This window comes from Ruditapes philippinarum, unplaced genomic scaffold (genome assembly GCF_026571515.1).
Source record: "Ruditapes philippinarum isolate M1 unplaced genomic scaffold, ASM2657151v2 ctg662_1_1_1_1, whole genome shotgun sequence".
Taxonomy (NCBI): Eukaryota; Metazoa; Mollusca; class Bivalvia; order Venerida; family Veneridae; genus Ruditapes; species Ruditapes philippinarum.
Window position 1 is genome coordinate 124,176 of NW_026865029.1, and position 27,186 is coordinate 151,361.

The following is a 27,186-nucleotide window of genomic DNA, read 5'->3' on the forward strand; positions in this document are numbered from 1 at the left end:
TTATGAAAAGATACAACATCCTTCGTGCCTCCTAGCACCGACTTTAGTGGTCCTCAAATTTCAACACTTAAAAGTGCTGAACAAGTCCGAGAAAATACAAAATCGTCATAACGAAGAGTCCAAGACGATCAATGATAAATGAAATAAAACGCTGTTAAGTTCATTGACATTATGATATGGGTATATACGAATATCGTATGATAGGAAGGACATCTTATAATTAATATACTTTTATGGTTACTTCTGACATTGCCTGCAATTAACTTGTAGTGGACCTTTAAATAGAAAAAAAAATCTGATTAAACTCTATGTCATAGTAAAATATTAAAAACTTTCAAATGGAAAAAATAGAGATATCAACGTCATTATAAAGTATTCATGCTGTATGTATAATTAATATATATATATAGACTCGTTAGGTCAATAAGTCAATGAAATAACAATAAACAGTAGTTATATATCGTAAGTACATTCCGTTTTTCGTTACAAATTCACGCCTCTCACGTGTGATGGCACTGGATAGGGCAAACATTATTTTAATGCCTTTGCCACAAGCGGTGACATACCTTTTTCAATTTTTTCATAACATTTTTCAATCAACATATTAACATCGTTAAGTAAAAAGGAATGCAAAGCTTAACAACATGGAAGGTTTGTTCATATATTTTGTTTATTTTCTTTTGTATTTTATTTTCTTTTTCTTGTACATATATAATTTGAAGAACATATTTGATAATCAATCAGTAAATAATGTTCTTTTAAATTTCTTCTTAACAATCTAAAACACCTATTGATTAAATAAAAAAAACATTTTTTAAAAATATAAGACGTTTTAAAAAAAATAGTGTTTTAATCAATTTACATTACTGCAGTGACAGAAACAGTTTCTCATCAGTTGTTTTTTAAAAAAATAATATGGTTACTGGATTAATGATTAATGCAAATCCTCTGCCAGTTTTTAATGGATTTTGAGAAGCACTGTCATGAAGTACCACGGCGGGTTTTATCAGTGTTTTATTATTGAATTTCAATTGATAAAAAGAAAATGATATTTACTCTTGCAAAATATCTATATTAAGCAATGGATTACCGAAATAAAAATGTTGCATGGAAATACTATTTCGTAGGATGTATGGTACATATTATTATTTTTTTTGCTATGTATACTTCTGTTTGTTTTTTTGTTTTGTTTGTTTCTTATTTACAAACTATGAAATAATTTGATAGATCTGATGCTTACCAAACAGTAAATTAATGAGTTAATATCAGAATGCAAATCTTGTAAATTTATCATTCATTTTTGTGTATTTGTCATTTTTCATATAATATTTCATATGGCCAAAGGCAATAAGTTTGTCTGTTTGCTGATATAAAATTTGTAACTTGTTTATTTTTACAGTTGTTTTTTGTAATGTTATACACAGTAGAATATAATAGTCTCTGTCCCACTCCCATACTGAAGTTTTCTTTGAGATTTTCAATCGTCAATGTTATTAATGATTGTTTTGTCATCATACTTAGATATAACTAATTTTTAAAGAACACAGTCAAAAAAGGTTGGACTGAGCTAGGCCTTGTCAAATTGTTGTCTTTTATCAGAATTGCTCATAATTTTGTTTTAATGGATTGGTTTTATTCATACTTGGACAAAACAACCTCTTTTAAAGGACCGACATGTTCATTTCATTGACCGTTAGGATTAAAAGAGTAAATTTTGCTGAAATAATCATACCTTTGTCATTGATTCACATACTGGATTCATAGGTGGACAAAACAATACTTAACAAAAGGGTTAATTTCCAAGGTGTTTCTCAATACTTTATTACTTGCAACAACACAGGGTCATAATATACAAACAAAATCCACAACAAGCGGAACACTATGCACAATCATCAGCCACGTATCAATAAAGACATAAAACTGAAGTACAATATTTTCAAGAACTTGAAAAAATATCTATGCTCTGAGAAAGACATTTATCGGCAAGAAAATGAAAATTAATATATCAATTCAAAACACCTGCTTATTAGCCAAATAGAGGAAAATAAAAACATGCACATGTAAAGCATGTTATATTATTTAAAAGCAACTATCACATCAAGATTATTAAATATATGATTTCTTAATGATAGTATGATGGCAGGATTTCCGTGCATGTATCGTCTTATATCATTATTATATATTCTGAACAATAAATCCTTTGTCTTGGCGAGTAGGCAGATTTGTGTTGCATCATCTGTTCCGTATGAACAAACTTGTCTTATAAAAGTGGCCTTGCTTTATATAGCAACTAATTCCTTATTTTATATCCAGTGACAATTTGGTATATATTTTCGAATTAGTTTTAATATATAGATCCAAAATATTATTTACGCAGAGTATCAGCTTTCAAATTTTGTAATACATTGGATAGATGTCCTTAAATATACTGTTTGTTATCATTGGGAGGAATAATCAGTCAGAGTAATTCACTATCATACATTTTTAAACTAATTCGTGAATGACACAGTTGAATAAAAATCAAACAAACATCCAAAGATATGTTTCTTTATGCAGTTAATGTCATTTTCACACTACCTTTATTCAGTATTACTAAATACAAGTATGTCTGTTGTTACAAACTGATCTAGATATTTTGTTTGATTGACAAAGTAGAGTGCGAGTGATTTTACACATGGACAAGTATTGTGTAGACTCTCTATTACCAAACCTTTTTGAATCAGTGTTTTTATAGACCATTTTTTAACCTTTGTCTGGTTTCGGTTTCAATTATTCCTTTCCAATCTCCCTTAAATTCCTTTCAGTTTTTGACAAATCTTTGTAGGATAGTTGGAACAATAATAAACATAAACATAATGTAAAAAAGTAAGGCACGTTTTAAATGCACATGCCATTTTACTACTTTTACACATCAGAAACTTGCAGATCATGTTTTGTGTATATTGTGTTGATCTTTTAATAATAATGAATGTACTATAAGCAATGCCCATATTCTGATCAGACGAGGTAAAAAAGTTGTTAGTTTCTTATCAGAGAAGGTGTAATAAAATTGTGTATTTCAGTGATGTATGATAGTTTAAAAAGCCATAGTAAAGAAACCACGAAGAAATAATTTAAACAATGATGGGTGGGATTATGTGGAAATCTGGCTGTTCCATTCTTTATCATTACCATCCATCCCTATTTATCTGGTCAAATTACAAAAAATTAATATACAAACTCGTTTTAAAAAAACTGGTAAATTCTTTAAAAAAACCGATTTCATAATTGTATTTGTGAAATAATAACATAAAATAACATGAAACTTTTTGTTATTTTATCTTAACGATATGAAACAAAAACGCTATTTTGTTGGGGATCAAATGGACTATACAAATGGGCTTGTATTGTCCATATTCATTCAATATGCTTTAAGGGGTTCCAATTAATATTCAAATCTTAATTAATTGCAAAACGTTGATCTCAACTAGCAAAAAGAGATGTAGTGGTGTATTTTAAGTGTGAGAAAGTCCTTATTTCTGTAAATTCCAAAGAAATAATGAAAACTCGACCCTAACGGTGCCTCGTCTCCATTATATCTCAGGAATGGGCAGATACTTGGTCTTTCTCCATTTCATAATCTCCCTTACATAACAAGGTCCAAGCTATTAATGCAGATACTAATTTTAATTATTTGACGAAAACCTGGTTAGTATAAATTCTGTCGCTTATGTGCCATCGATCAGTACAATAGTACTTTAGAATTTTGGTATGTTCTTACTTGGCCGTTATTGTATTTGCACAAATGTGTTTGTGAAAAAATAGCTTTGATATTTACTAAGTCTGTTTTACTATAACTACTTATTTGCTTTCGCCTTACGTAGCTATGCATACTCCCTGGACAGAGTTTTATTTACAAGGGATATTGTGATATTTGCATGTTTATCTAAGGAAACCCAGCGTCTAAAGTTTTTCCTCTCAAAGATCATTTCTTGTCTTCTTTCCGATGATAAAGAAAAGAAGAAAAAAACATATGCTTTCTCCAATATTTGAGAATAATTATTTAAACTGTCAATAGTTGTGTTTTGTTTAATTCACTTAAGTAATTATTAAAAAAGCTATAAAAATACCGTGCTGTCAGTAATTAAGTCGAGTCAAAGTTTATCTATAATATATATTGATAAGTCAAGGAGGTCACCATACAATGACAGTTGAAAAATTGCCAAATGGCATACTGTGTTTTAGTAACCTAAAATCCAACAAAATAAACTTTTACTTATTGACCGCTTTATTTGCCTGCTTATATAACAGCTGAGTAAGGCCATGTTAATGATCTATTGTTGATTAAACATTTGTGTAAATATTAAACAGTGTTTGCATAACAAAATATTTATAAATAATACGCCCAATTCTTTTCTTAGTTTAGTAAAACTATTGGTAAGTACAAAAGATCATATAAGTTTTATAATTGTCTTATAAAGAAATTATTGACTGACTATCGAATGGTAATGAACTTTTCAAATGACGTATATTGACAGACTAACGTTCTGTACCAGGGCCTATCAAAACGTCAATGACTGGTGTAGGGTTATTATCCTTCAAATGACGTATATTGACAGTCTGACGTGCTATACAAGGGCCTATTAAAACGTCAATGATTGGTGTAGGGTAATAAATTTTTCAAGTGACGTGCATAGGCAGTCTAATTAACGTACTGTACCAGGAGCTATCAATACGTCAATACTTGGTGTAGGGTAATTAACTAATCAAGTGACGTTAATTGACAGCGCTACGTACTGTACTAAAGCTTTTCAATACGTAAAAAATTGAAGTTGGGTGATAAATTTTGCAAATGACGTATACTGGCAGCCTAACGTGCTATACCAAACAGCCTTACCTACTATATTAGGGTCTATCAGTATTTCAATGAAATAGCTCAGTTGATAACAATGTTAATTACCGTTAGAGAATAATGAATAATCTTTAAAGAATAATGAATAAGTTTAGAGAATAATGAAATGAATAATCTTTAGAAAATAACGAATAATATTTTGAGGGTAATGAATAATCTCAGAAAATTAAAAAAATCTTTAGAGAATAATCCACAAAAGAAAAAAACGGCATGAAAATTTTAAGACCACATGTTAAATACTTGTAAAAAGTATCAGTTAATATTAAATTCAGTCGTTTCAAAAATTAACGCTAAACAAAAAAACAAACAAACAAACACACACACACACGCACACAGAGTATAGATCTATATCGATTGAAACTTCAAAAGTCGCCGTCATGCTAAATAAAAACCAATATGTTCAACCTCATGTTTAATATCACGCACAACATAATGCTTAATTAAATATCATATTAAATCACATTCTTAATGAAAACCTATGTTTATATCATAATAAAACTCAATGCTAAATATTCAGTATCATACTAATCAACATGCTAATGAAAACTTATGTTTAATATCATGTTCAACCAAATGCTTAATGAAGTCCTATGTTGAATATTAGTTAATGTATGTTACTGTAGGAGAATATTACACCATTCATAAGCAGTATAATGAAGTCATGCTTAGCGCAAATCATTCTTATAAAGCGCTAGAATGACATCATTTTAAAGATGCAAGGAGATTGAAATCACGAGTTAGGTTAGGACAAAAAATCCAGTTTATAACGTCAGTTGAAATTGTTGAAAAGAAACATTGAATATATTATACCTTAAAATCAAAAATATGTACGATACTTAAAATAGATCTATAACATATATTTAAGAAATCCTTTTGTTTATTACATTAATGACAGAAGGGTTCGGAATAGGAAAATAATCACCTTGCAAGAATCATGACAACACTACTGGTGCTTATCGGCTATTTGATACCAACTTCTTGTCTTGATGGTCTTCATTCTTAATTCATAAGAGCGGTATTGACATATAGATAGATAGAATTTATTGCACATAAAATGTTACAATTCACATGGCAAACAAATTATAAAACATACATTAAAACAATAACAAGACATGTATGTAAATAATATAGCCATATGTGAAGGATAACACAACAAAGAGTTAAGATAAACCCTTGATTTCATTGTGGTCCTTACAAATATAATATTGCATGACAAAGGAAGACTAGCTTTAACATTTTGACTTACATTTACAAAAAGAAAATAAAAAATATAATTGTTATAATCAACATAAACATTTATGAAACAGAATCAATTACAGAAGGTAATTACATGTATAAACTAGACTGAGATCCTGTGGCAGGCTAATACACCATAAAATATTATAAATTATATTTTCAGTTAATGAAATAAAAAGACATTCAAACAAACACTGCCTAATAATCACATTTTAAAGAGTATCACATGTACGATGTATCAGACATACTTAAGTTAGTATCGCATTTTGTGTGGTAATCACAGTTATGAGGTATTGAAGAATCAGAGCTAATGGAAATTAATCAACAAAATGGCTCAGATGATTTCAAATAAGCGTTCTTTGGTTTTATATTTAAAAGATGACATAGTTTTGGCATTTCTTTCATGTTGAGGTAGGGAGTTCCACAATGTACACCCCTTGTATGCAGCAAAGGTTTTAATGCCAACACCTTTAATTTTAGGAATTGCAAATCTTTTACTGTCAGACAGAGCCATATCACTGAGGTCTGAGTAAGAATCTTGAATTTTAGATCAAAATCTAGTTGAATAATTGTGAACGCGACTAGCTGTGGTAAAATGATCACACATGTAACCAGGAGCAGTATTGGAACTTATTTTAAAAACATGACATAGAGCTAGATGATCCACCCTTTTTTTGCCACAAGTAGCAGCTTGAGAGATAAAAAAATGTTCTTTATTAATATGTGACCTAAGTTGTATGTTCAACATGAATCTAATGAGTTTATTTTGTGAAATCTGTAGCTTGTTCTTCAACTCTTGTGTTAATCCATAAAACCAGGCTGATGTGGCGTAATCAAAATGGCATTTAATAAGAGACATAACAAGTAATCTCCTTGTGTAGTATAAAAGTATTAGTTATATTTTTTTATTGCAAAAAGATCATATAAAGTATTACTATTTAGATTTACTTTGAGGTAAAGAAAAAAATATAGTTTATGTTGTTTTTATTTTGAGTAATAATAAGCGACAATTCATAGACTCCAATTAAAGATAATATAATATGTATATAAGCACTAAATTTTCGCGCAATGTAAATTCATAAAAAAAAATCCTTGTCCTTGTTTTTTATTGCTTTAGAAAGTTCTTTGAATACATTTACGATATATGAACATGAGACTAACATTGATGAAATGCTGATTGATAAGTTAAATCTATGTTCTTACAGGGAAGTATATAAACATAAAGACTTTCGTGTTCGGCTTGTCCATGATTGCAATCACCGTAGGTAAGTAATTGTTGTAAAACCTAAAAATAGTTTTCAAAAAAAAATCTAATTTTTCAGTAATCTGTTCGATTTCAAACATCAACTTAAAGTTTATTGGTTACAAGACTCGTTCCCTTGACAATCAATTTGCATGACTCTGTGCCTCATTGCAGAAACAAAATAATGCAATATAGACATAGATATACCAAAATCCTTATAAGATATAATATACTCATCTTTATGTAAAATACTTTTATTGCAAACATTTGCGAGAGTGTATGAACTTCTTACTGAAAATGTATATTTGAGAGAGATAATGTACAAGCTACATTTGGAAAGCTTATTTCCTATAACTTGTCGATTAAATTTGGTTTTGTCTTTAAAAAAACTGCAAGTTTTTTTAGTGAGACTGTGTTCAAACTGTGTTTACCTAAAGTATGTAGTGTTTTAAACATATCTTCTGTGTGTGTGTACTCAAAAGATGTTAATTTGTACATTAAAAAGAATCTATAAGAAATTATCAGTATTTTCAAATATCACATTTGAGCATAATATATCTTGAACGTTACAATTTAATTAGAAGAAAGTGAATATATAGCACATTTGTGCACAAACTATTTTTAACTGCTTCTCAAGTTTTTAATAATAAGCATCAATTTATGGAAACAACGTTTTACAGCCGATATCACAATACAATTATCTCTATCTGAATAACAATTATTTTGTAAATGTACAATGGAAGTGTGCCTTTTTAGATTAGAAATAAAAGAACATACAAAGAGAATATTTAACTTTTATTGAAAATTAGGTAGCAAAATTCCATAATCAGCAAACACAAATATTCTGTATTGTGTTCTGTATAATAAAAGATCAATTGCCCTGTACTTGTGCATTTTTATAATTATTGTGGAAAATGTACTTCTAAAATTAAAACAATAAATCAATTTTTCGGTATAAAACATGCACTTGGCCCACATGAAATATACTAATATCAACAATTTTTTATTTTCTTCTGAAACTATACAATGAAATAGCCTTTTATTTGAAACAGACATCCTTATGAGGCGAACAAATGAAACACTTCTCTGCAAATGTATTTGACCCGCGCCATGACAAAAACCAACATAATGTGTTTGCGACCAGCATGGATCCAGACCAGCCTGCGCATCTGCGCAGTCTGATCAGGATCCATGCTGTTCGCTTACAGACCCTATAACAAAGAAAGAAACTGATAGCGAACAGCATGGATCCTGATCAGACTGCTGGTCTCAAACCCATTATGTTGGTTTTGTCGTGACGCAACTCATTTATTGATATCTTTAAGTGAGAAAAGCAAGGATATGAGAAATGTTTCCCTTTATATCTTATAATGCCGATATGATACTAAATTCAAACAGCTTATTATTATTACATAACAGTAATAACATGTTCTGCTTTTCTCCTATCAGTTTCACAAAATGGAACCGTGATTTTCACGAGTAACCAAGTCTGTACAAACTGTTGGAATGGACACACGTGCGTCACGCATTACAATACGTCAAATGTCACGTGGCCTGTGACCCTTGCAAGCGACTGTTGGAATATTTGTAATGATATTGAAGACTGCTATGCTGCCACATTAGCTGGAAAAAGCTACTGCAGATTATATAACTGTACAAACTTTATGCAAAAAACAGGCGCATATTCGTACAGAAAAACGAATAACAATGGTTAGTATTTCAAATAAACCAATTCTTTTTCTCCCTTAACATTTTTGTTATTGATTTCTTTTTAATTTTTGAGCAGCTTTTTTGCTTTGCTCTAAACATAAAATGAATCAATTTTTATAAATTGATCATATTCTGAAAAAATGCCATGCAAAATATGATAATGTGTAGATACTGTGTACTAACAGGTATTGACGCTGATTGTCGTTTATCTGTATTAATTTGATATACTATAGTAGTCTATTTTCAGATTGCCTGGAGTTTGAAATTTATGTTCACACTGGATATAGGGCAAGTTGTTCCGCATTATCCACAGTGAGTAACGTTTATACCAAGGCTTACTGTCTAGAACTATGTCTAGAAACGTTTTCTTGTAGAGGTAAGTAATGGACATTTCATTATCTCCCAGAAGTAGATTAAAACATAGCTCTTAAATCATACCGAGTTAACAATGTTAAAATACAAAAAGTCATTGTAGAATATTTGTTTCAGTTGTTGTTCTTGCATAGCATACTGGCGTTTCCGTGAGTTTCACCTATGCCGGAAATTTCGTCTGGCATGGGGGGTGCCAGATGAGTCGCGTACCATACAACGTAATTTTAGCGCATTTTATGTATGAACCGCGATAAAATAACGTCATTTAAGAAGGGAAATATGTGCTAAGGATGACGTCATTTCGCCGTTTATTTAAGTTGTAAGTTCATACGATATTGTGTGAAAATAGTTATGGATGAAATGACTTTAATTTCCATGAACATATATCATATTGAGGTAAACCATTTTAAATATGAAATAATATGGCAAAATATGCAAGAAAAAATATCTGACATACGTTTGCGGTTCGGAATATCCGTCACTCAGGAACCCGCCCATGAGCGGTCACTCAGCAAGCCTCGTTACCGCCCAAAGGGCGGGTCCCCACGAGACGAATATTCCGATCCGAACCGCAACAGTTGACAAATATTATTATTCTTGAATGATCTCGTTGTGATAAATGGCAGCCACTGTAGTTTTATAAGTATTTTATCTTGTCCCTATTTTGCATTTGATCAGTTAATAGTGTCGCTGTTTGGCTGCTGTACAACTTCAATTATTAGTTCATCTTGTCGCTGCTTGACTGCTGTACAACTTCAATTATTAGGTTATCTTGTCGATGTTTGGCAGCTTTACAACTTCAATTATTAGGTTATCTTGTCGATGTTTGGCTGCTGTACAACTTCAATTATTAGTTCATCTTGTCGATGTTTGACTGCTGTACAACTTCAATTATTAGGTTATCTTGTCGATGTTTGGCAGCTTTACAACTTCAATTATTAGGTTATATTGTCGATGTTTGACTGCTGTACAACTTCAATTATTAGGTTATCTTGTCGATGTTTGACTGCTGTGCAACTTCAATTATTAGTTCATCTTGTCGATGTTTTGCTGCTGTACAACTTCAATTATTAGGTTATCTTGTCGATGTTTGGCAGCTGTACAACTTCAATTATTAGGTTATCTTGTCGATGTTTGCCTGCTGTACAACTTCAATTATTAGGTTATCTTGTCGATGTTTGACTCCTGTGCAACTTCAATTATTAGTTCATCTTGTCGATGTTTGGCAGCTGTACATCTTCAATTATTAGGTTATCTTGTCGATGTTTGACTGCTGTACAACTTCAATTATTAGTTCATCTTGTCGATGTTTGACTGCTGTGCAACTTCAATTATTAGTTCATCTTGTCGATGTTTGACTGCTGTACAACTTCAATTATTAGGTTATCTTGTCGATGTTGGCAGCTACACAACTTCAATTATTAGTTGTTCATCTTGTCGATGTTTGGTAGCTACACCACTTCAATTATTAGTTCATCTTGCCTCTGTTTGGCAGCTACACAACTTCAATTATTAGTTCATCTTGTCGATGTTTGGCAGCTACACAACTTCAATTATTAGTTCATCTTGTCGATGTTTGACTGCTGTGCAACTTCAATTATTAGGTTATCTTGTCGATGTTTGACTGCTGTGCAACTTCAATTATTAGTTCATCTTGTCGCTGTTTGGCAGCTGTACAACTTCAATTATTAGGTTATCTTGTCGATGTTTGGCTGCTGTACAACTTCAATTATTAGTTTATCTTGTCGATGTTTGGCTGCTGTACAATTTCAATCATTAGTTTATCTTGTCACTGTTAGGAAACTGTGCACTTCAATTATTAGTTAATCATGTCTCTGCTTGGCAGAGGTACAACTTAACACATTTGACTTGTTATGGTAACAAACAACGCTATAGTTTATATAAAATATTGTGATCATCTTTAATCATATCCATTTGTTTTTAAATTACTAAAAAATAAATTGCAGGTGCGTCTTACAACAGTGGAACTAAGGAATGTAACTTACACGGCAGCTCATGCTCAGGAAAGGAACCGTTTACCAACTCTACATTCACTGAAATACATTGTTTAAGCGGTAAGAAATTGACTGAGTTTAAGAAAAGTAAATGAATATATTTTTACGAGAAAAATGCATAATTATCTATCTCATCTGCCTAAAGACTGGATTGTTTGCTGTGTTTGTATATCTAGTAAATGAAGTTAGATAGTATTGATCTAAAAGTAAACGTTTTATAATACAGACAGGAAATAGTGAAGTATAGTCCGTTGTTATGAAAAATTAATAGCTTTTTACAAAAAAAAAAACAACATAAAAGATGCTCTTTTATTTAGTTCCGCCCATTGTTTTCTCGTTTAGGGCACAAGCATTCCTTTACTTGGGGACCATACGCCGCTTTTCATGGAATTACACTACTGTGTCACATTGAAGGTTCCATGATAACCGCCGTGTGAGCACATCTGCGGATGTTCGAAATTAATAATATAACCATTTTCGAATTTAAATGTTGAATTCTGCTTAAGCCGGTGGTAGGGGGCCTGAACAGTAACTTGCACATTCCAGTATCGCCCATTAACAGGCTCATTCAAACCGAGCCTGCAATATTTTCAAGTTTGACATGTTGAAATTTCTTTAGGGATTCTTTTTTTCTCTCTATTTTATGGTCACATTAGGTTATTTGTACCGTGTGGCGACTGTAAAAGGTCTCCACATACATTTAATCAAAGATGTTATATTTTCTATCCTTGAAGATCGTTCAGCACGACATAATTGTTGTGTATACATGTTATATGGTATTTTTTGTTTCTTTTTTTGGGCATTTTCAACTTTGGTCGTTCTAGTATACCTACTTGAAAACTGTATATTAAATCACCCTTAGGATATGTTGCCGGCTTTTTAAAGTCTTTTGACGTCTTATCTGTGATATGCAAGTTTTATAATCTCGGATCCCCTCTCAAAATTCCATTTTATTTAGTTCCACCCATTGTTTTCTCGTTTAGGGCACACGCATTCCTTTACTTGGGGACCATACGCTGCTTTTCATGGACTGGCACTACTGTGTCACATTGAAGGTTCCATGATAACCGCCTTGTGAGCACATCTGCGGATGTTCTAAATTCATAATTTAATCATTTTCGTGTTTAAATGTTGAATTCTGCTTAAGCCGGTGCTATGGGGCGTGGACGGTAGTTTGCACTTTTCAGTATCGTCAATTAACAGACTCAATCAAACCGAGCCTGCAACATTGTTGGGCTTTCTTTGCGGATTCTGTTTTTCTCTATTTTATAGCTTTGTGACCAAGTTTGCCATAAAAAGACATGGCAAAGATTATTTAAGATATCCCCCTGACATTGACATTTATATTGTTGTAAAAAATGGAAATATATCTATTGGCAAATAAAGAGGTAAACTTAATTGTTTTGAAATGGTTCATATAAAAACTAAAGAAAATTTAATAATATATGAAATCGAGATTAATTATCATTCTTAAAAAAATCAGAACTCGTGAAAATGTATTTTAAATTTTCAGTTTACCTGATTTTATCCTTTATCCAACTGATGCCAAACAGAAAATTTTTAAGTCACATAAATATATGTACATAATTTTTCAAAAATAGGTAGTAGATAAGTGAAATAACACCGGTTCCTCGTAAAATATGTAAATGCACGTCACACTATTTGTCACTTCACACAATAATAAACATAAATGAGATAAGAACAGTATGTGTAAAAGTGACTTAAACTACGATTTTATTTTTTTTGCTGATTAACTAGGCCATGGTACTAAAAGTATCGGTTGAATGACATTGTAAACTACCTGGAAATAAACAACGTGTCAATCTGTTTGGGACTTACAGCCTTGCCAATCAACTTATTCAAAGGAAGTGTACAATATAAATTGTGAAATATTATGTAATACAGGGATAATAAAATGTAATCTTCAACACCATGGTCTTTTAATTTAACTGATGGAAAAGTCGTCTAATGATATTTTAAGAAGACTACTTTGGTACATGCGTTTCTTTCCATTGCATTGTTATTCCCTCATAGTTTCTGTTATAGATGCAATTAACGTTTAAAATACTTATTGTTTTAAGTCTTACCAAAATTAATGTTTTCTTGGTGACATAACTTGTAATCACGTCTATAAAGCCTTTAAATATATAATAAATTGTAGTAATCGTTATTGCGTTTTTGCCCTACGCAGAATGGCGTATGTGCGAAATGCTTATTATGGAAATATCGTATTGTAAATATGTTGATATGCATTTCGTGAAAGGACTTTGGTGGAATGCTTTGTTCAAATGAACAAAATTTTTAAGGGACAAAGATGTTATATTTTCCAATTTCATTCATTCATTCATTCATTCATTCATTCATTCATTCATTCATTCATTCATTCATTCATTCACTCACACCAATATCGATCTCAAAGAGCACGCCCGAATGGTCTGCTTGCAAAGTATCTCAAGAAGTTTGATTTTCTTTTAAATATGCACATGTAGTCTAATACGCGAAAAGTCCGAGCGGACTGCCGCGGAGCCATAGGCATTGCAAGGTCTGAAGCGATCTAAGATAACATGTATGACGTGTATTTGTTAATTTTAAATCACATCAAAATCAAAACAAATATATGCCAAAGTCTGACATGTTTAATTTATCTAAAAGCTCTACAGGCCTCGACGTATAAACAAGCCATTTCTTGGGCTTACACTGAGTGAAATTTGTCCTATTTCAGATCTACCAGCTTGTATACGAAATTCCCTTCAAGAATGCGTGAACTGCAGGACTGCTGATCCATATTGCGCAAAATTTTCAATCGCTTTCCAGTTTCTTAAGCCTCTTACCTACGACATATCAACCGACCTAGTAGGCAATACAATTATAAATCAGATGTGGTAAGCAATTCTGGTAGTATAGCTTGAATTCACAGATAAAAAGATAAGACAATTATCTTGCCTTTAAAAGAAACAACCTATTTTACTCCGATTCATAAATATACTTATAAGTAGAATGTCTTTGAACTGGAACCCTTTCCTTATTTTTTGATAGTCTTCTTGTTTCATCCTCATAAGAGGCAAAAAATATTTCCTCAAAATTCATCTCGAACTTTGAATATTATCAATAGTAATTTGTCTCTCACCTCATGTGGGATGAGTAGTCGGTCACTCGTTGTGAATTTATTGATTACTAGCTAGTTATCTAGGAAAGCCTGTTCCGAGTAAGGGCAAAAACATAGACGCCAGTGCTGTAAATTTATTACCATTGTACCACGGTGGTCTATTATACGAATTGTTACGGAATGGTTTTGTAAATATGAGGGTATAAAAGCATCTTCGTAAAATGACACCTTTATATTTCAATATTAAATATTCCAAATTTTCTGCCTTGTTTACATTTTACATAACGTTACAAATCACGTGACAGGCCACCATGTGTACGGAACAAAGCTAGAATTGTCAAAAAAAGTTTTAAAAAATATTGCAGCTTTTTAGCCGTAGGCATAGCTCATAAATCTTGACTTGATCATCTCTATATTACTTCATTTGTTTTAGGTATGCCCCGTGGTATAGTCATTATTATGGATTCGAGTGTACATTCGTAGATCAATCAATCGGTAGAACGGTCTTTCGGAAATCTAACACAACAGGTGAATTACTACTTCTTTCAGATAAACCTTTGATAGTCATAATATAATTTTATTTGTTTAAATCTGACACAATATAAAATGGTTTTGATATGACAATTTTAAGATAAGATTTATTTTGGAATAAAGAATAATGTATTTACATGGTGCTATAACACATGAAGTGAGACATTACGTAACACAAACAAGAGTACAAAAACTATGACATTTACACCAACACCAGGAATAACACAAAAAGCGTTAACCACTATTTACAGTAAATTCCCCATATTTTATTAATAAATGAACTTTTACATAGCAAAATAACTAGTACGAAAATTAAAGTACTTCGCTTGAATCTATTTGGCAGATTGTCCTAAATTTGAACTACTAACATTAAAAAAACACAGAGGTACCTGCCCAGAAATGAAGACGTTATCCGGAGGTGTTGATATGGTGTTTTGTATGGACAAATGTCTTGACATGACTAATTGCAGAGGTGTAAGCTTCCATGCTTCTTCAGAAAGGTAATCTAAGTTTGGATTTGAGCGAGCATATACATTGTTTTATAGCTTTATAGGTTTTTGTACTTTATTGTGTTATAGGTTTTTGTTGCTGGATCGTGTGGGGATTGCGTACATTATAGGTTCTTGTTGCTGGATCGTGTGGGGGTTGCGTACATTATAGGTTCTTGTTGCTGGATCATGTGGGGGTTGCGTACATTAAAGGTTCTTGTTGCTGGATCGTGTGGGTCTTGCGTACATTATAGGTTCTTGTTGCTGGATCATGTGGGGGTTGCGTACATTAAAGGTTCTTGTTGCTGGATAGTGTGGGGATTGCGTACATTATAGGTTCTTGTTGCTGGATCATGTTGGGGTTGCGTACATTAAAGGTTCTTGTTGCTGGATAGTGTGGGGCTTGCGTACATTAAAGGTTCTTGTTGCTGGATAGAGTGGGGGTTGCGTACATTAAAAGTTCTTGTTGCTGGATAGTGTGGGGCTTGCGTACATTAAAGGTTCTTGTTGCTGGATCATGTGGGGGTTGCGTACATTAAAGGTTCTTGTTGCTGGATAGTGTGGGGCTTGCGTACATTAAAGGTTCTTGTTGCTGGATAGTGTGGGGGTTGCGTACATTAAAGGTTCTTGTTGCTGGATCATGTGGGGGTTGCGTACATTAAAGGTTCTTGTTGCTGGATCATGTGGGGGTTGCGTACATTAAAGGTTCTTGTTGCTGGATCATGTGGGGGTTGCGTACATTATAGGCTCTTGTTGCTGGATCGTATGGTGGTTGCGCCGCTCTCTTGTTGATCTTGTCTATCATATTTTATAGCAACTATGGATTTTTTTCTAGCCTTTTAAATGTGTAGCATACTGTTTCCTATTGTAATCGATATGCTATTGCTTTAGATATTAAAGATGCTATTGCTTTAGATATTAAAGATGCTATTGCTTTAGATATTAAAGATGCTATTGCTTTAGATATTAAAGATGCTATTGCTTTAGATATTAAAGATGCTATTGCTTTAGATATTAAAGTGGATTGGCCTAAAATGAGCACATTTTATATTTTATAAGTACATATTTCAAACATTGATAATAAAAACAATAGAAATGTATAACTTATAAAATACTTTTTAGAAAAAAATGTTGATAAAGTTTAATATGATTTAGTATTAACATTTTTGTAATGAATTATAGTATTCTGTTCTAGAACATTTTATTATCTGTTATTCAAATGTATGTAATATCAGATCATTATCTCACACTTGTCAACAACATCAATGCATAAATCTTTCATGGTTTGTTGTTATGTCTGATACTCAATACTATCGACGTTTTTATTTATTGTATTACATCTTCAATTATGGACCAAATCCCCTTATAGGTACTCTACCAGGGTCCAATGGCCTAGAAAACAAAAAATCGAAATTTTAGGTCGTAGCTGATACATAAATTTGATAAATATGTAGAAACGATGGGAAATAAATATACTTATTACAAAAAGTAAATCGAACAATTGTTTTTTTTTGTACGATTTGCAGCCCAGTTCAATTTCAAACTGTTATAACGCATTTCATTTAGGGGTCATTTTGCACAATTGAAATAGATATTCTGAATGATTGCTGATTTCTCTGATTTAACAAACTTTATTATCAAACTCCATTGAAATTATCTCTACAGATGTAAATGATATAGACAACATCATTAAGTTTGCTATATTATTTATTTCATTCTAATGATATATACTCATGTACAGATGTTTATGTTTGCCACAGTTAACTGTGGATGTTTCCAAATACAAATTACACCATTTTCGTGTTTAAATGTTGAATTCTGCTTAAGCCGGTGCAAGGGGGCGTGGACGGTTACTTGCACTTTCCAGTACCGTCCATGAACAGGCTCAATTACTATTTAACCGAGTCTGAAACATTTTCAATATTGCCGTGTTGGGTTTTCTTTAGTGAGTCTGTTTTTCTCTATATTCGTTTAATTATGCAACGAAGTTTTAAGGCAATATATTGTAGGTGGTAGTTAAAATAACATGAAAGATAGGATAAAACAATTTTTGATATTTGTATGTTAAATTTGTGTAAAGTGTGCACGTTTTATAGTATAATTAGAGTTACTGTATTGCTGACAGAATAACGTTTTCTAAAATATGTATCAAACTTCATAATTACAGGGCAGTTGACTTCTTATTATACAGAACAGAATACAGAATATTTGTTTTTGCTGATAATGAAAATTTGCTAATCAACTTTATACCTCTATTTATTTTCATTTTCAAAATATATCCTGGCATAAACAAAATATATTTTGCTCGTTTTAGCTGTATATTCCATAACTGCACTGACTACACAGAGGATTCTAAGTTTCAGTTTATTTCACGGCGATGTATAGATGGACCAGGTAAGTTATTTGTGTCGTCGTTAACATTGCATCCACATATAAGTAAATTATGTAGATAAATTACTAAGATTTGCAAAACTTTAATAAATTTTTGCATGAAGGGTAGTCAAAAGTGATGTCCTTATATGTATAATTCATTTACATGTATTGATAAGAAGGATTTGGAGAAAAAAGAAGGAAAAAAGGAAAAGAAATTTCAATATTAAATTCAATAATTAAATATAAGAGTCAAAGTCATTTCCATTTTACCATACAAATTGCATTGACCGCAAAATTTTAGGTGGTTGTTAGTCAAATTGTTTTATTTATAACAAAATTGCGGCCTTTCTCGCAAATTCGTTGAATTTGCTTTCACTGTAAATATCATGTTAAGATCAATGTCACACCTGAATTGATAATACTATGGCAGGTGTTAATTTGTCCAAGCATTAATCAAGTCACCAATTTATTAGTTTATTACAGTCTCATCAATGTACACAGTTAAAATACATATAAAATACAATATAAATGCACATTGACAATCTATAAGATTTACAAGAGGCTTAAGGTTGACTTACTATTTACATATAAAAATTTAAAAATCTAAAATACCCTTGCTAATTTAAACCAGAGTTGTGAACATATGATAAAATGATCTACTGAAGTAAATTAAGATACTGGGGAAGGAAAGTTACTCCAAAAATTCTTTATATAAATTAATATTGTGGTTAAATTTAATCAAAATCCGGTGTAGAAGATTATTAACGAAGGTATTTTCTAGATAGTACATGTATATCTAAGAACACATAAAAGTTATTTAAAATAATGTCAGTTGTATAAAATTAGTTTTCTTCTATTCAATATGTTAAAACAGGCTTTTGCAGTTAAAATAACGTATCTGCATTAGAGAGTACATATCCTACTTTATCAATGTCTGAAAAGGTATAAAAAAAGCATTGTTTAGCATTTGTGCTTTTCAAATCAAGTTGTTACGAATGGAATCATACAGCGTGCAATATAATAATACATGCTTTTCATCCTCTATAATAGTTTGACAGTGGGAGGCCAATCATTGTTCCACTGGCAAACCATTGTAGCGTCCTAGCTCTATACCGATTGGAGCTGTGAAACTGCGAAATTTAGCTAAGGCACCCCTGTGTGACCTGTTCAAAATGAACTTACAATAATTTTCAGTTTCAAAGTTATTCTTGAATGTTTTATATAATCTTAATTTGTTTCTACCAGAGCCATTTCGGCCTGATTCTTGATTAATAGTACAGTTCCAATTATGAATGTTATCTTCAAGTATTTTAGGCAATATAATATTAAACAACTTTTGTTTTTGTATCGGTCATTTAAATCCGTCAGTTAATTAAAAAAAGTTATAACCAATTTTAGAAAAAAGTAATTTTCGCATACAGGACAAGGTTATGTTTAGGTCAATGTCAAGTTTAGTTTGACCTACCTTACGGTATTTACCAAAAGCTTGTTATACACAAGAATGGGCAATAAAAATCTAGTAATAAAAAAGTTAAATGCCAATTGGAGCAGAATTAAATCCTTTGACACTAAAGATCATGCTTATTTCAAAGTTATACAGTTACATTTAAGTTTTTAACATGGCAGTCTTATGCTAATGTCGTTTTGCTTAGTATTAATCAAAGTCACATTTTAAAAATCCACCAGTAAAATTTTCTTTATGTAATGTATCTTTTAATGAAAAGGTTACAAATAAAAAACTTGTTTGAAGTAGATAACAAATAATGACCAATTTTAGCAAAATTCAATGATTTTACAACAAAGATCAAAGTGATATGAAAATCAAGTTAAAGTTGAGATTGACCTACTTCAAGGTAGTGTCAAAAGGGTTGTTATGTTTAAATATAATTACAAGACAGTCATTAAAGGCACATTATGCCTCAGAAATTCATATTTTTTCAATTCTTTAGAAATATGGAACATGTGTTTAATATTTTTAATCATTTAGTTAGAGAAAGTTTGATGTTAAACAACTGAAGAAAGTATCTTTGAACAATCAAGGTAGCAAAATGTTAACAAAATAGTATTTTGACTTCCATTCACAATACTAATTCACCATAATTATACCATATTTATAACAATTGCTAATATAACAACTGAAACAAATGATAGTTCATCTATATGTAACATGAGTAATATTTTTTTGAAACTGTAACAAGATAATAAAATGTTTTGATAAATAAAAATGATATCCCATCTGGTGCATAATTGGCCTTTTATTAAAAAAAGTTTAAGCCACTTTCATGAAAATGTAAGAAATTAACAGTCACTTTATAAATTAAATCATTTTGTATACTGACAATTCCTTTCATTAAAGGGTATCGATTCTCCCGGAAAAGAATTCTGTTTGGTTTCAAGGTCATTAATTTATTTACAAAGAGTTCTGTTGATGCATAGATCACTACACTATCCCAATTTGCCTTATTCAAATGGATTACAGTAAAATTTCACTAACAAAAGTGCACCTTCCAATATTTGTGTTGAACGCTATCATTATTTAGTAGAAATCTATCAATCTATTCAAAATACATTCGGCTCATTACAAAAAAGACAATATTCATTTTTTTTGTTTACAGAATGTTCACCAGCTGACAAAATTATTCAAACATGCATTGGTTGTGAGGCAGGGCCACACCGTCATAAGGCATATATCTCTGATGGTGGAAAAGCATTTTTTTCAACCTGTCTTGATATTAAGGAGTCAGGTAGGTTTCTTATTCAAAGCCAAAATTGCAACTGGCTTGAGTCAACCTGTTTTGCATAAGATTGTATTTAAATGACTAGAATATCAAACCTGTGGTCGTTTTACTCAAATAATGGGGAAAGAAAACAATACCGACTTTTACATAAATGGATTTTAACAGTGTGTCATCAACTAAACAAGTGGCATTCCTATTTCATGTTTGATTTTTAGTTTGATAATGAACAGTACAATTGCAATCGTGCTAACTTAAGATATAAATATAATATTCATTGAAAAAATGTTGTTTCAATGCTTGACCATTTAATTTGATTTCCAAACAACATTTTTGCAGATAGCGAAAGTGTAGTTGTTACTTATAACAGATCTGAAAGTGAGTGTAACAGATATCAGAGTTTTTTTGTACGTCAAAAGATGGGAAGTATATCGTACAGGGCTTCATGTAATACTGGTAGGTTTTTATATACCTTATAACTATTGATGGGTCACTTAAACGTAATTTGAGCCGCGTCATGACAAAACCAACATAATGGGTTTGCGACCAGCATGGATTCAGACCAGCCTGCGCATCCACGCAGTCTGATCAGGATCCATGCTGTTCGCTTACAAACCCTATAGCAAGTAGAGAAACTGATAGCGAACAGCATGGATCCTGATCAGACTGCGCGGATGCGCAGGCTGGTCTGGATCCATGCTGGTCGCAAACCCATTATGTTGGTTTGTCATGACGCTGCTTATATATACGAGGGTTGTTCGGGAAGTTTGTCATATCTTCTATATTTTTTGTTTCTAAGACGTAATATTTTGCATATACTAAGATTAGCATATCACGGAACTATTCCTTAAAATTGAATAGAATCAGACAACAATAGCCGGAAATAGCAGTAACCATAGCAACACTATAACGCCGCACCAGAGCAGTCCGACTCTAAAGAAAGGTATAACGCGCTACACTAATAATATTTCGTAATTTTGATAACGTTAAAATATGCGCGAAAACGCTGGTCAGCAGCGGAACGTCATGACGTCATTTCCTGAAAATATCATAACATTATTAAAATTCTCAACGGATCAACATTGTTTTAAAGTTGTTGCCCAGAGCCACTGAGTAAACAACATGACGTCAGTAGCCAAAACAGAGAAGATCAGTGTCAAAAATATGATAAATCTTTATACAAGCTTGGTTCTACCTCAATTGGAGTATGCAGTCCCTGTTTGGCAGATTGCCAACTGTCAGCCCCTGGACAAGATACAAAGGAAAGGCTTAGCTTTCTGCCTCGGACTACACAACACAGCCAGTAAAGATGCAGTTGAAGCATTGGCTGGAGTTCTTCCACTTGATTTGAGGCGAGAAGAACTGAGTGTTCGAGAATGTGGGAAATTAATGGCAAAAGATATCAGGCAAAACATTGCAAAAAGTTTTAAAAGCTGTCAAGATAGGTATGGAAAAGTCAGAGAAAAATTCCAATCTCCATTCTTTTGCATGCTCACACAGGTAGAGGACATGAAATCATTAACCACCATCACACTGAACAGTATTGAACCAGAGTTTTCATACCTTGAATACCTGCAACCATCTAGAACCAGACCAGATTATTGGAACAATCTAGGATCCTCCAAATCAAGAACTCTTAAACAAGAAGAAGATGCGAGACAACACATCTCATCACTTCTATCTGATGTAGATACCAAAACAGCTGTAGCATTTACTGATGGTTCCTGTAGAGGAAATCCAGGTCCCTGTGGTGCTGGAGCCTGCATTCTTCTTCCAAACACAGAAGTTATAGAACTGAAACAACCAGTATCAAAATTATCATCATTTCTAGTAGGAGAACTGGTTGCCATTAAAATAACACTTCATGCCCTACTTACTGAGATTGGAAGATTTGAAATAAATAAGATAAAAATACTTAGTGATAGTCAGTCAGCTGTTGGAATTATTGATCTTGGCTGGGAAAATAAGACACACAAATTCCTGTCAACAGAGATACTCCAGTTGAGGAAAGAGCTTGAATTGTTACTGTTAATTTTAATTGAACTCCTGGTCATGCTGGCATAAAAGGGAATGGCATTGCTGACAGACTTGCAAAAGAAGCAGCAAAAGAAGCTGAGGAAATGGAAACAGAAGATTCACTATTTGTAACAAGTCTAAGTGACATTCGCCACTCCGCTAGAGAATCAGTCCGCATTAAATGGCAGAGAATGTGGGAAATTGTTGAAACTGGCCGACATCTCTATGGACTCATGCCTCAAGTACAACCCCAAAAAATTAACTTCCATGGCTTGAGCAACCAAAGACAGTTACTTCAACTACAAAGTGGATATTGCCTCAATGATTATTTGAACAAGATTGGGGCTAAAACACAAGTCTATGTAATTGTGGAGAAGTGGAGACAGTAACACATTTTATAGAGGACTGTACCCTGTACGAGACATCAAGAGAAAACCTTAAGAAAGAAATATTCCTAAAGACAGGAATAAGTGTATTTACAAAAGAACTGTTGCTGTCAGACATACAAGAGGACCAATTCAAAGACCATAGACAAGAGTTGTCAAACATTGCAAATTAATTTGTCAAATCATCCAAAAGATTTTTTTTTTCATCCAAAAGATATTTTTCCTTTTAGTATAGATTCTATTTCATAATCATTATTCAATTATTGTTACCCTACTTGAGAGTTTTTACCGTAATCGGAAATACCAGAGTTTAGTTGTAAATACCGGAGTGACAACACGGCCATTATCAAGGCTTTGACGTCGATAGGTGACGTTGTATTGCGAAGCATCGTGAAATTTTGTGTTGCGCTGGAAAAGTCTTCCACAGAAACAATGAAAATGATCAATTCTACAGGAAAATACAAGAAAAGCAGTCCGGCTACAGTGTATAGATGGCATGCTCGTTTTAAAGAAGGAAGAAACTCGATCAAAGACGATCCTAGATGCGGTCGGCAGTCTGTTGTTGCATGTTCAATTAAGGACTCGGTAAAAGACATGATAAATTGCGACAGAAGAACGACAGTTAGAGCTATTGCAGATGAACTTTGCGTATCAGTTTCTACTGTACACGGAATACTTACAAAAGAGCTCGGTATGTCTAAAGTGAGTGCACGTTGGGTACCACGGTTGCTAAAGGACAATGAAAAGGATTGTCGGGTGCGATGCTCTCAGGCATTTCTATCACGCTATGACACCGAAGGTGATGAGTTCTTAGACAGAATAATAACAACTGACGAAACTTGGCTCCACTACTTTGATCCAGAGACTAAGGCTATGTCATCGGCATGGAAAACCCCGCGTACACCTCCCCCAAAGAAAGCCCGGATGCAGAAAAGTGCGAGAAAACACATGTTTATTTTCTTCATGGACCGGCACGGGATGGGATGATTCTGCAACACAGAGTTCCGGACGGTCAAACTGTCACGGAGGCTTACTATTCAAAGGTATCTAAAAGTATACATTTCTAATTATAATATATTTTAAAACATATTTATTGATAAACATATAATATTATAAATATAATATTTATAAAAATTAAACATTTAAAATATAAAAGTTTTGAGTAACATAAGTGCAAATCAAATTTTTAACCGCATGCGTTTTACAGGTTCTGAGGCGGGATCTCGTTAACGCGATACGGAAGAAGCGCCCCACATGGACCATGACCGAAACATACTTCATCAAGACAATGCGCCGGCCCACAGAGAGGAATCTACCCAGTAAGAGATCAGCCTCTTGGGGTTTGAGATCTTAGAGCACCCTCCATACAGCCCGGACCTCGCTCCGATGGACTTCCGTGTGTTCCCGGAGCTCAAATTACAGCTGCGTGGAAAACGCCTTGACTCAGTTGACGATCTTGTTAAGTATACGCAAGCTATAGTCTCGTCCTTTACCGATAGCTGGTACGTGAAAACATACAATAAGTGGATCAGCCGACACAAGAAATGCATCGAAATTGCAGGTGACTACGTTGAAAAGGTGCGACGATCGATGAACTTTAACGTCGCATAACGTTGCAAATGACGTCGGCGTGCTCCGGGTGTTTGTTATATGGTTATTTACTATTTTTATTATGTTTTAGTTTCTGTGTGTATGATGATGATATTTTCAGAGTACAGCATATATTGAAATAAATGCGTATATTTTTATATTTACGCTAACCCGACTACAACGTGTGCTATAAAACAATTCTCAGAACTTCCCGAACAGCCCTCGTATTTATAGGTCAAAGACAATATAAAGATAAATACAATATCTTTGTATAAAGATAATGTGATAACAAAGTAAATATGAGAACAATTATCATCAAGGCAACGAACACGTGTTTTATTGCTCTGAAACCTTTAAAGATATTATCTTCTACACACCATATTACTTACATAAAGATATATTATGCTCAAATTTGATATTTGAAAAACAACTGAAATGTAAAATATACATTAATTGAATACAAGCAGAGAAAATATATGTCACATTTAAAACTCACTATAGAGGTAATCACAGAATGATTACAAATTGTCAATAAAAAAAGTGACAGTTTCTTATAAGAATAGACCAAATTAATTTGATAAGTTATAGATAATAGGGAATGCAGGTTTTCGAACATACTTTATACATTATACATTCACTTATTCGAAAGAGGAGCATAGTATATCTTTTAATGCTCAATAAACAAGTTACTGTTGATAAGTGGACAACGAGCACATTTTTAATAAGTATTTCAAATATTGATAAAATGAATAGAAATCTGTTATTTATATAAACTGATATAATATTTATGGAAATTGAAAATATTGATAGTGTTCTTAGTGATTTAGTATAAATATCTATATGATAAATAATATAATTTTGGCCTAGAACATTGTTATCAGCTATATGTAAACATCAGATCATATATAATACACTTACATCGACATCAATTTATATGTCTTGCATGACTTGTTGTTATGTATCATACTATATACTATCATATTTGGCCTAGTTCTGTATCAATGACATAAAAGAACTAGGCCAAATATGATTAAATTCGTTGATTTATTATCTTCCAGGGATATGCATCATTATAAAGACTGGCAAAATATTTAATTAAAGCGTTTGAAGAAAGAATGACTCTCTTAAATGCCAAATAGATAGTTAATATACTGAATTCTAAAATGTTCTCATATGAAATAACCATGAACATTTATCACATTTTTATAATCATATTTGTACATAACCAGTTAGAGATATCAAAGTCGAGTCTCTCAAATATACTACATATGCAGGTTATGTATTTATCTTCATTACATATACTCTTATAAAGTACTTTTAATACATGTATGTAAAAGTAAACTTAAAAATTAACAGTGCATTTGTTCCTTGCATTATAGAACATATTGAACTGATACATTTTATTTGTTTTGGTCTAATGTACAATATGTACAATGATTTTACAGAAATTTGCATTAATTTTTGAAAAAATATATGTTCTTTATTTCCTATCTAAGACTGTCCAAAATTCGAGATATTCCAATTAAGTGATTATGGTGGAACGTGTAAGATTATACACAGTGAAGAGGGTGGTTTAAGTATTAACTACTGTTTAAAGAAATGTGTGGACATGAACTTGTGTAGAGGTACAACGTTTAATGCTACAACAGGAAGATGTGATTATCACAATTGTACGGATCATATTGAAACACCTGGTCTCGAGTTCTTGTGGAAAAGATGCATTTATGACGGTAATGAGACAACTTTGATAAAAATCCTTTGACATTTACGAGTGCATGTACCAGTATCGTAAATTCTTCAAAATACAATTGTTATGTTTTTCAGGTAAAAAACGACTACATTTCGTTGTAATTCCATTTCAAAGGACATTGCTTTTTCTAATATAGATTCCTATTAATCTGAAATAACACTCGTCACATTAAAATTTGTGTAAACGTTCTCATTCAAAGGAGTAACTACTATTCTATTTTGTTTATTTGTAACAAAACACAAAAAATAATACTATTAATGATAATTATAGAACCTCCACCACGTGACCATCAACAAATCTGTGTTGGCTGTAACGTAAACTGGGTTTGTCAGATGTCTGTGAATGAGATACTTGTATCTACCTGGCAGGAATGTCAAGCTCATTTTAATAACACTGGTGACATTGCTGATCTGTTTATGTATGATGGAAGCACATTCACGTGCGCTCTAATTAACTGCACTTTGGTGGAACAAGATGAAGACATGTACCGCGTTGTATTCCGTCGTTCACCTACTTCCGGTGAGACCATAACCTAGATTATCACAAACATTGTTTCTGAAAAATAATTTATATACATTCCATCATATAATTTATTGATAACGTGCACACTATGCCATTTGTGTCTACATACATGTATGTGTACCTTACATAATCCGTTAGATAACTAGATTTTACATTGACCTTGATTTTTTTTCTCTAAAATTCTGATCCTCCTATATATTCTGATGACAAAGTGTTTTTTTT

General features: G+C 32.3%; 1 protein-coding gene across 1 annotated transcript in view; it reads left to right on the forward strand.

The window, feature by feature from the left end:
• The first annotated feature begins 500 nt into the window (after window positions 1-500).
• LOC132727617 (uncharacterized) overlaps window positions 501-27,186 on the forward strand; it is a 31,604-nt gene continuing 4,918 nt past the window's right edge. Inside the window, exons 1-13 of the mRNA XM_060713190.1 lie at window positions 501-651; window positions 7,333-7,392; window positions 8,820-9,080; window positions 9,328-9,456; window positions 11,420-11,527; window positions 14,190-14,349; window positions 15,007-15,101; window positions 15,448-15,604; window positions 17,907-17,986; window positions 20,581-20,709; window positions 21,040-21,156; window positions 26,189-26,422; window positions 26,713-26,961. Coding sequence (XP_060569173.1) covers window positions 645-651; window positions 7,333-7,392; window positions 8,820-9,080; window positions 9,328-9,456; window positions 11,420-11,527; window positions 14,190-14,349; window positions 15,007-15,101; window positions 15,448-15,604; window positions 17,907-17,986; window positions 20,581-20,709; window positions 21,040-21,156; window positions 26,189-26,422; window positions 26,713-26,961 — 1,786 coding nt within the window. The 5' untranslated portion in view covers window positions 501-644. The remainder of the gene's footprint in view (window positions 652-7,332; window positions 7,393-8,819; window positions 9,081-9,327; window positions 9,457-11,419; window positions 11,528-14,189; window positions 14,350-15,006; window positions 15,102-15,447; window positions 15,605-17,906; window positions 17,987-20,580; window positions 20,710-21,039; window positions 21,157-26,188; window positions 26,423-26,712; window positions 26,962-27,186) is intronic.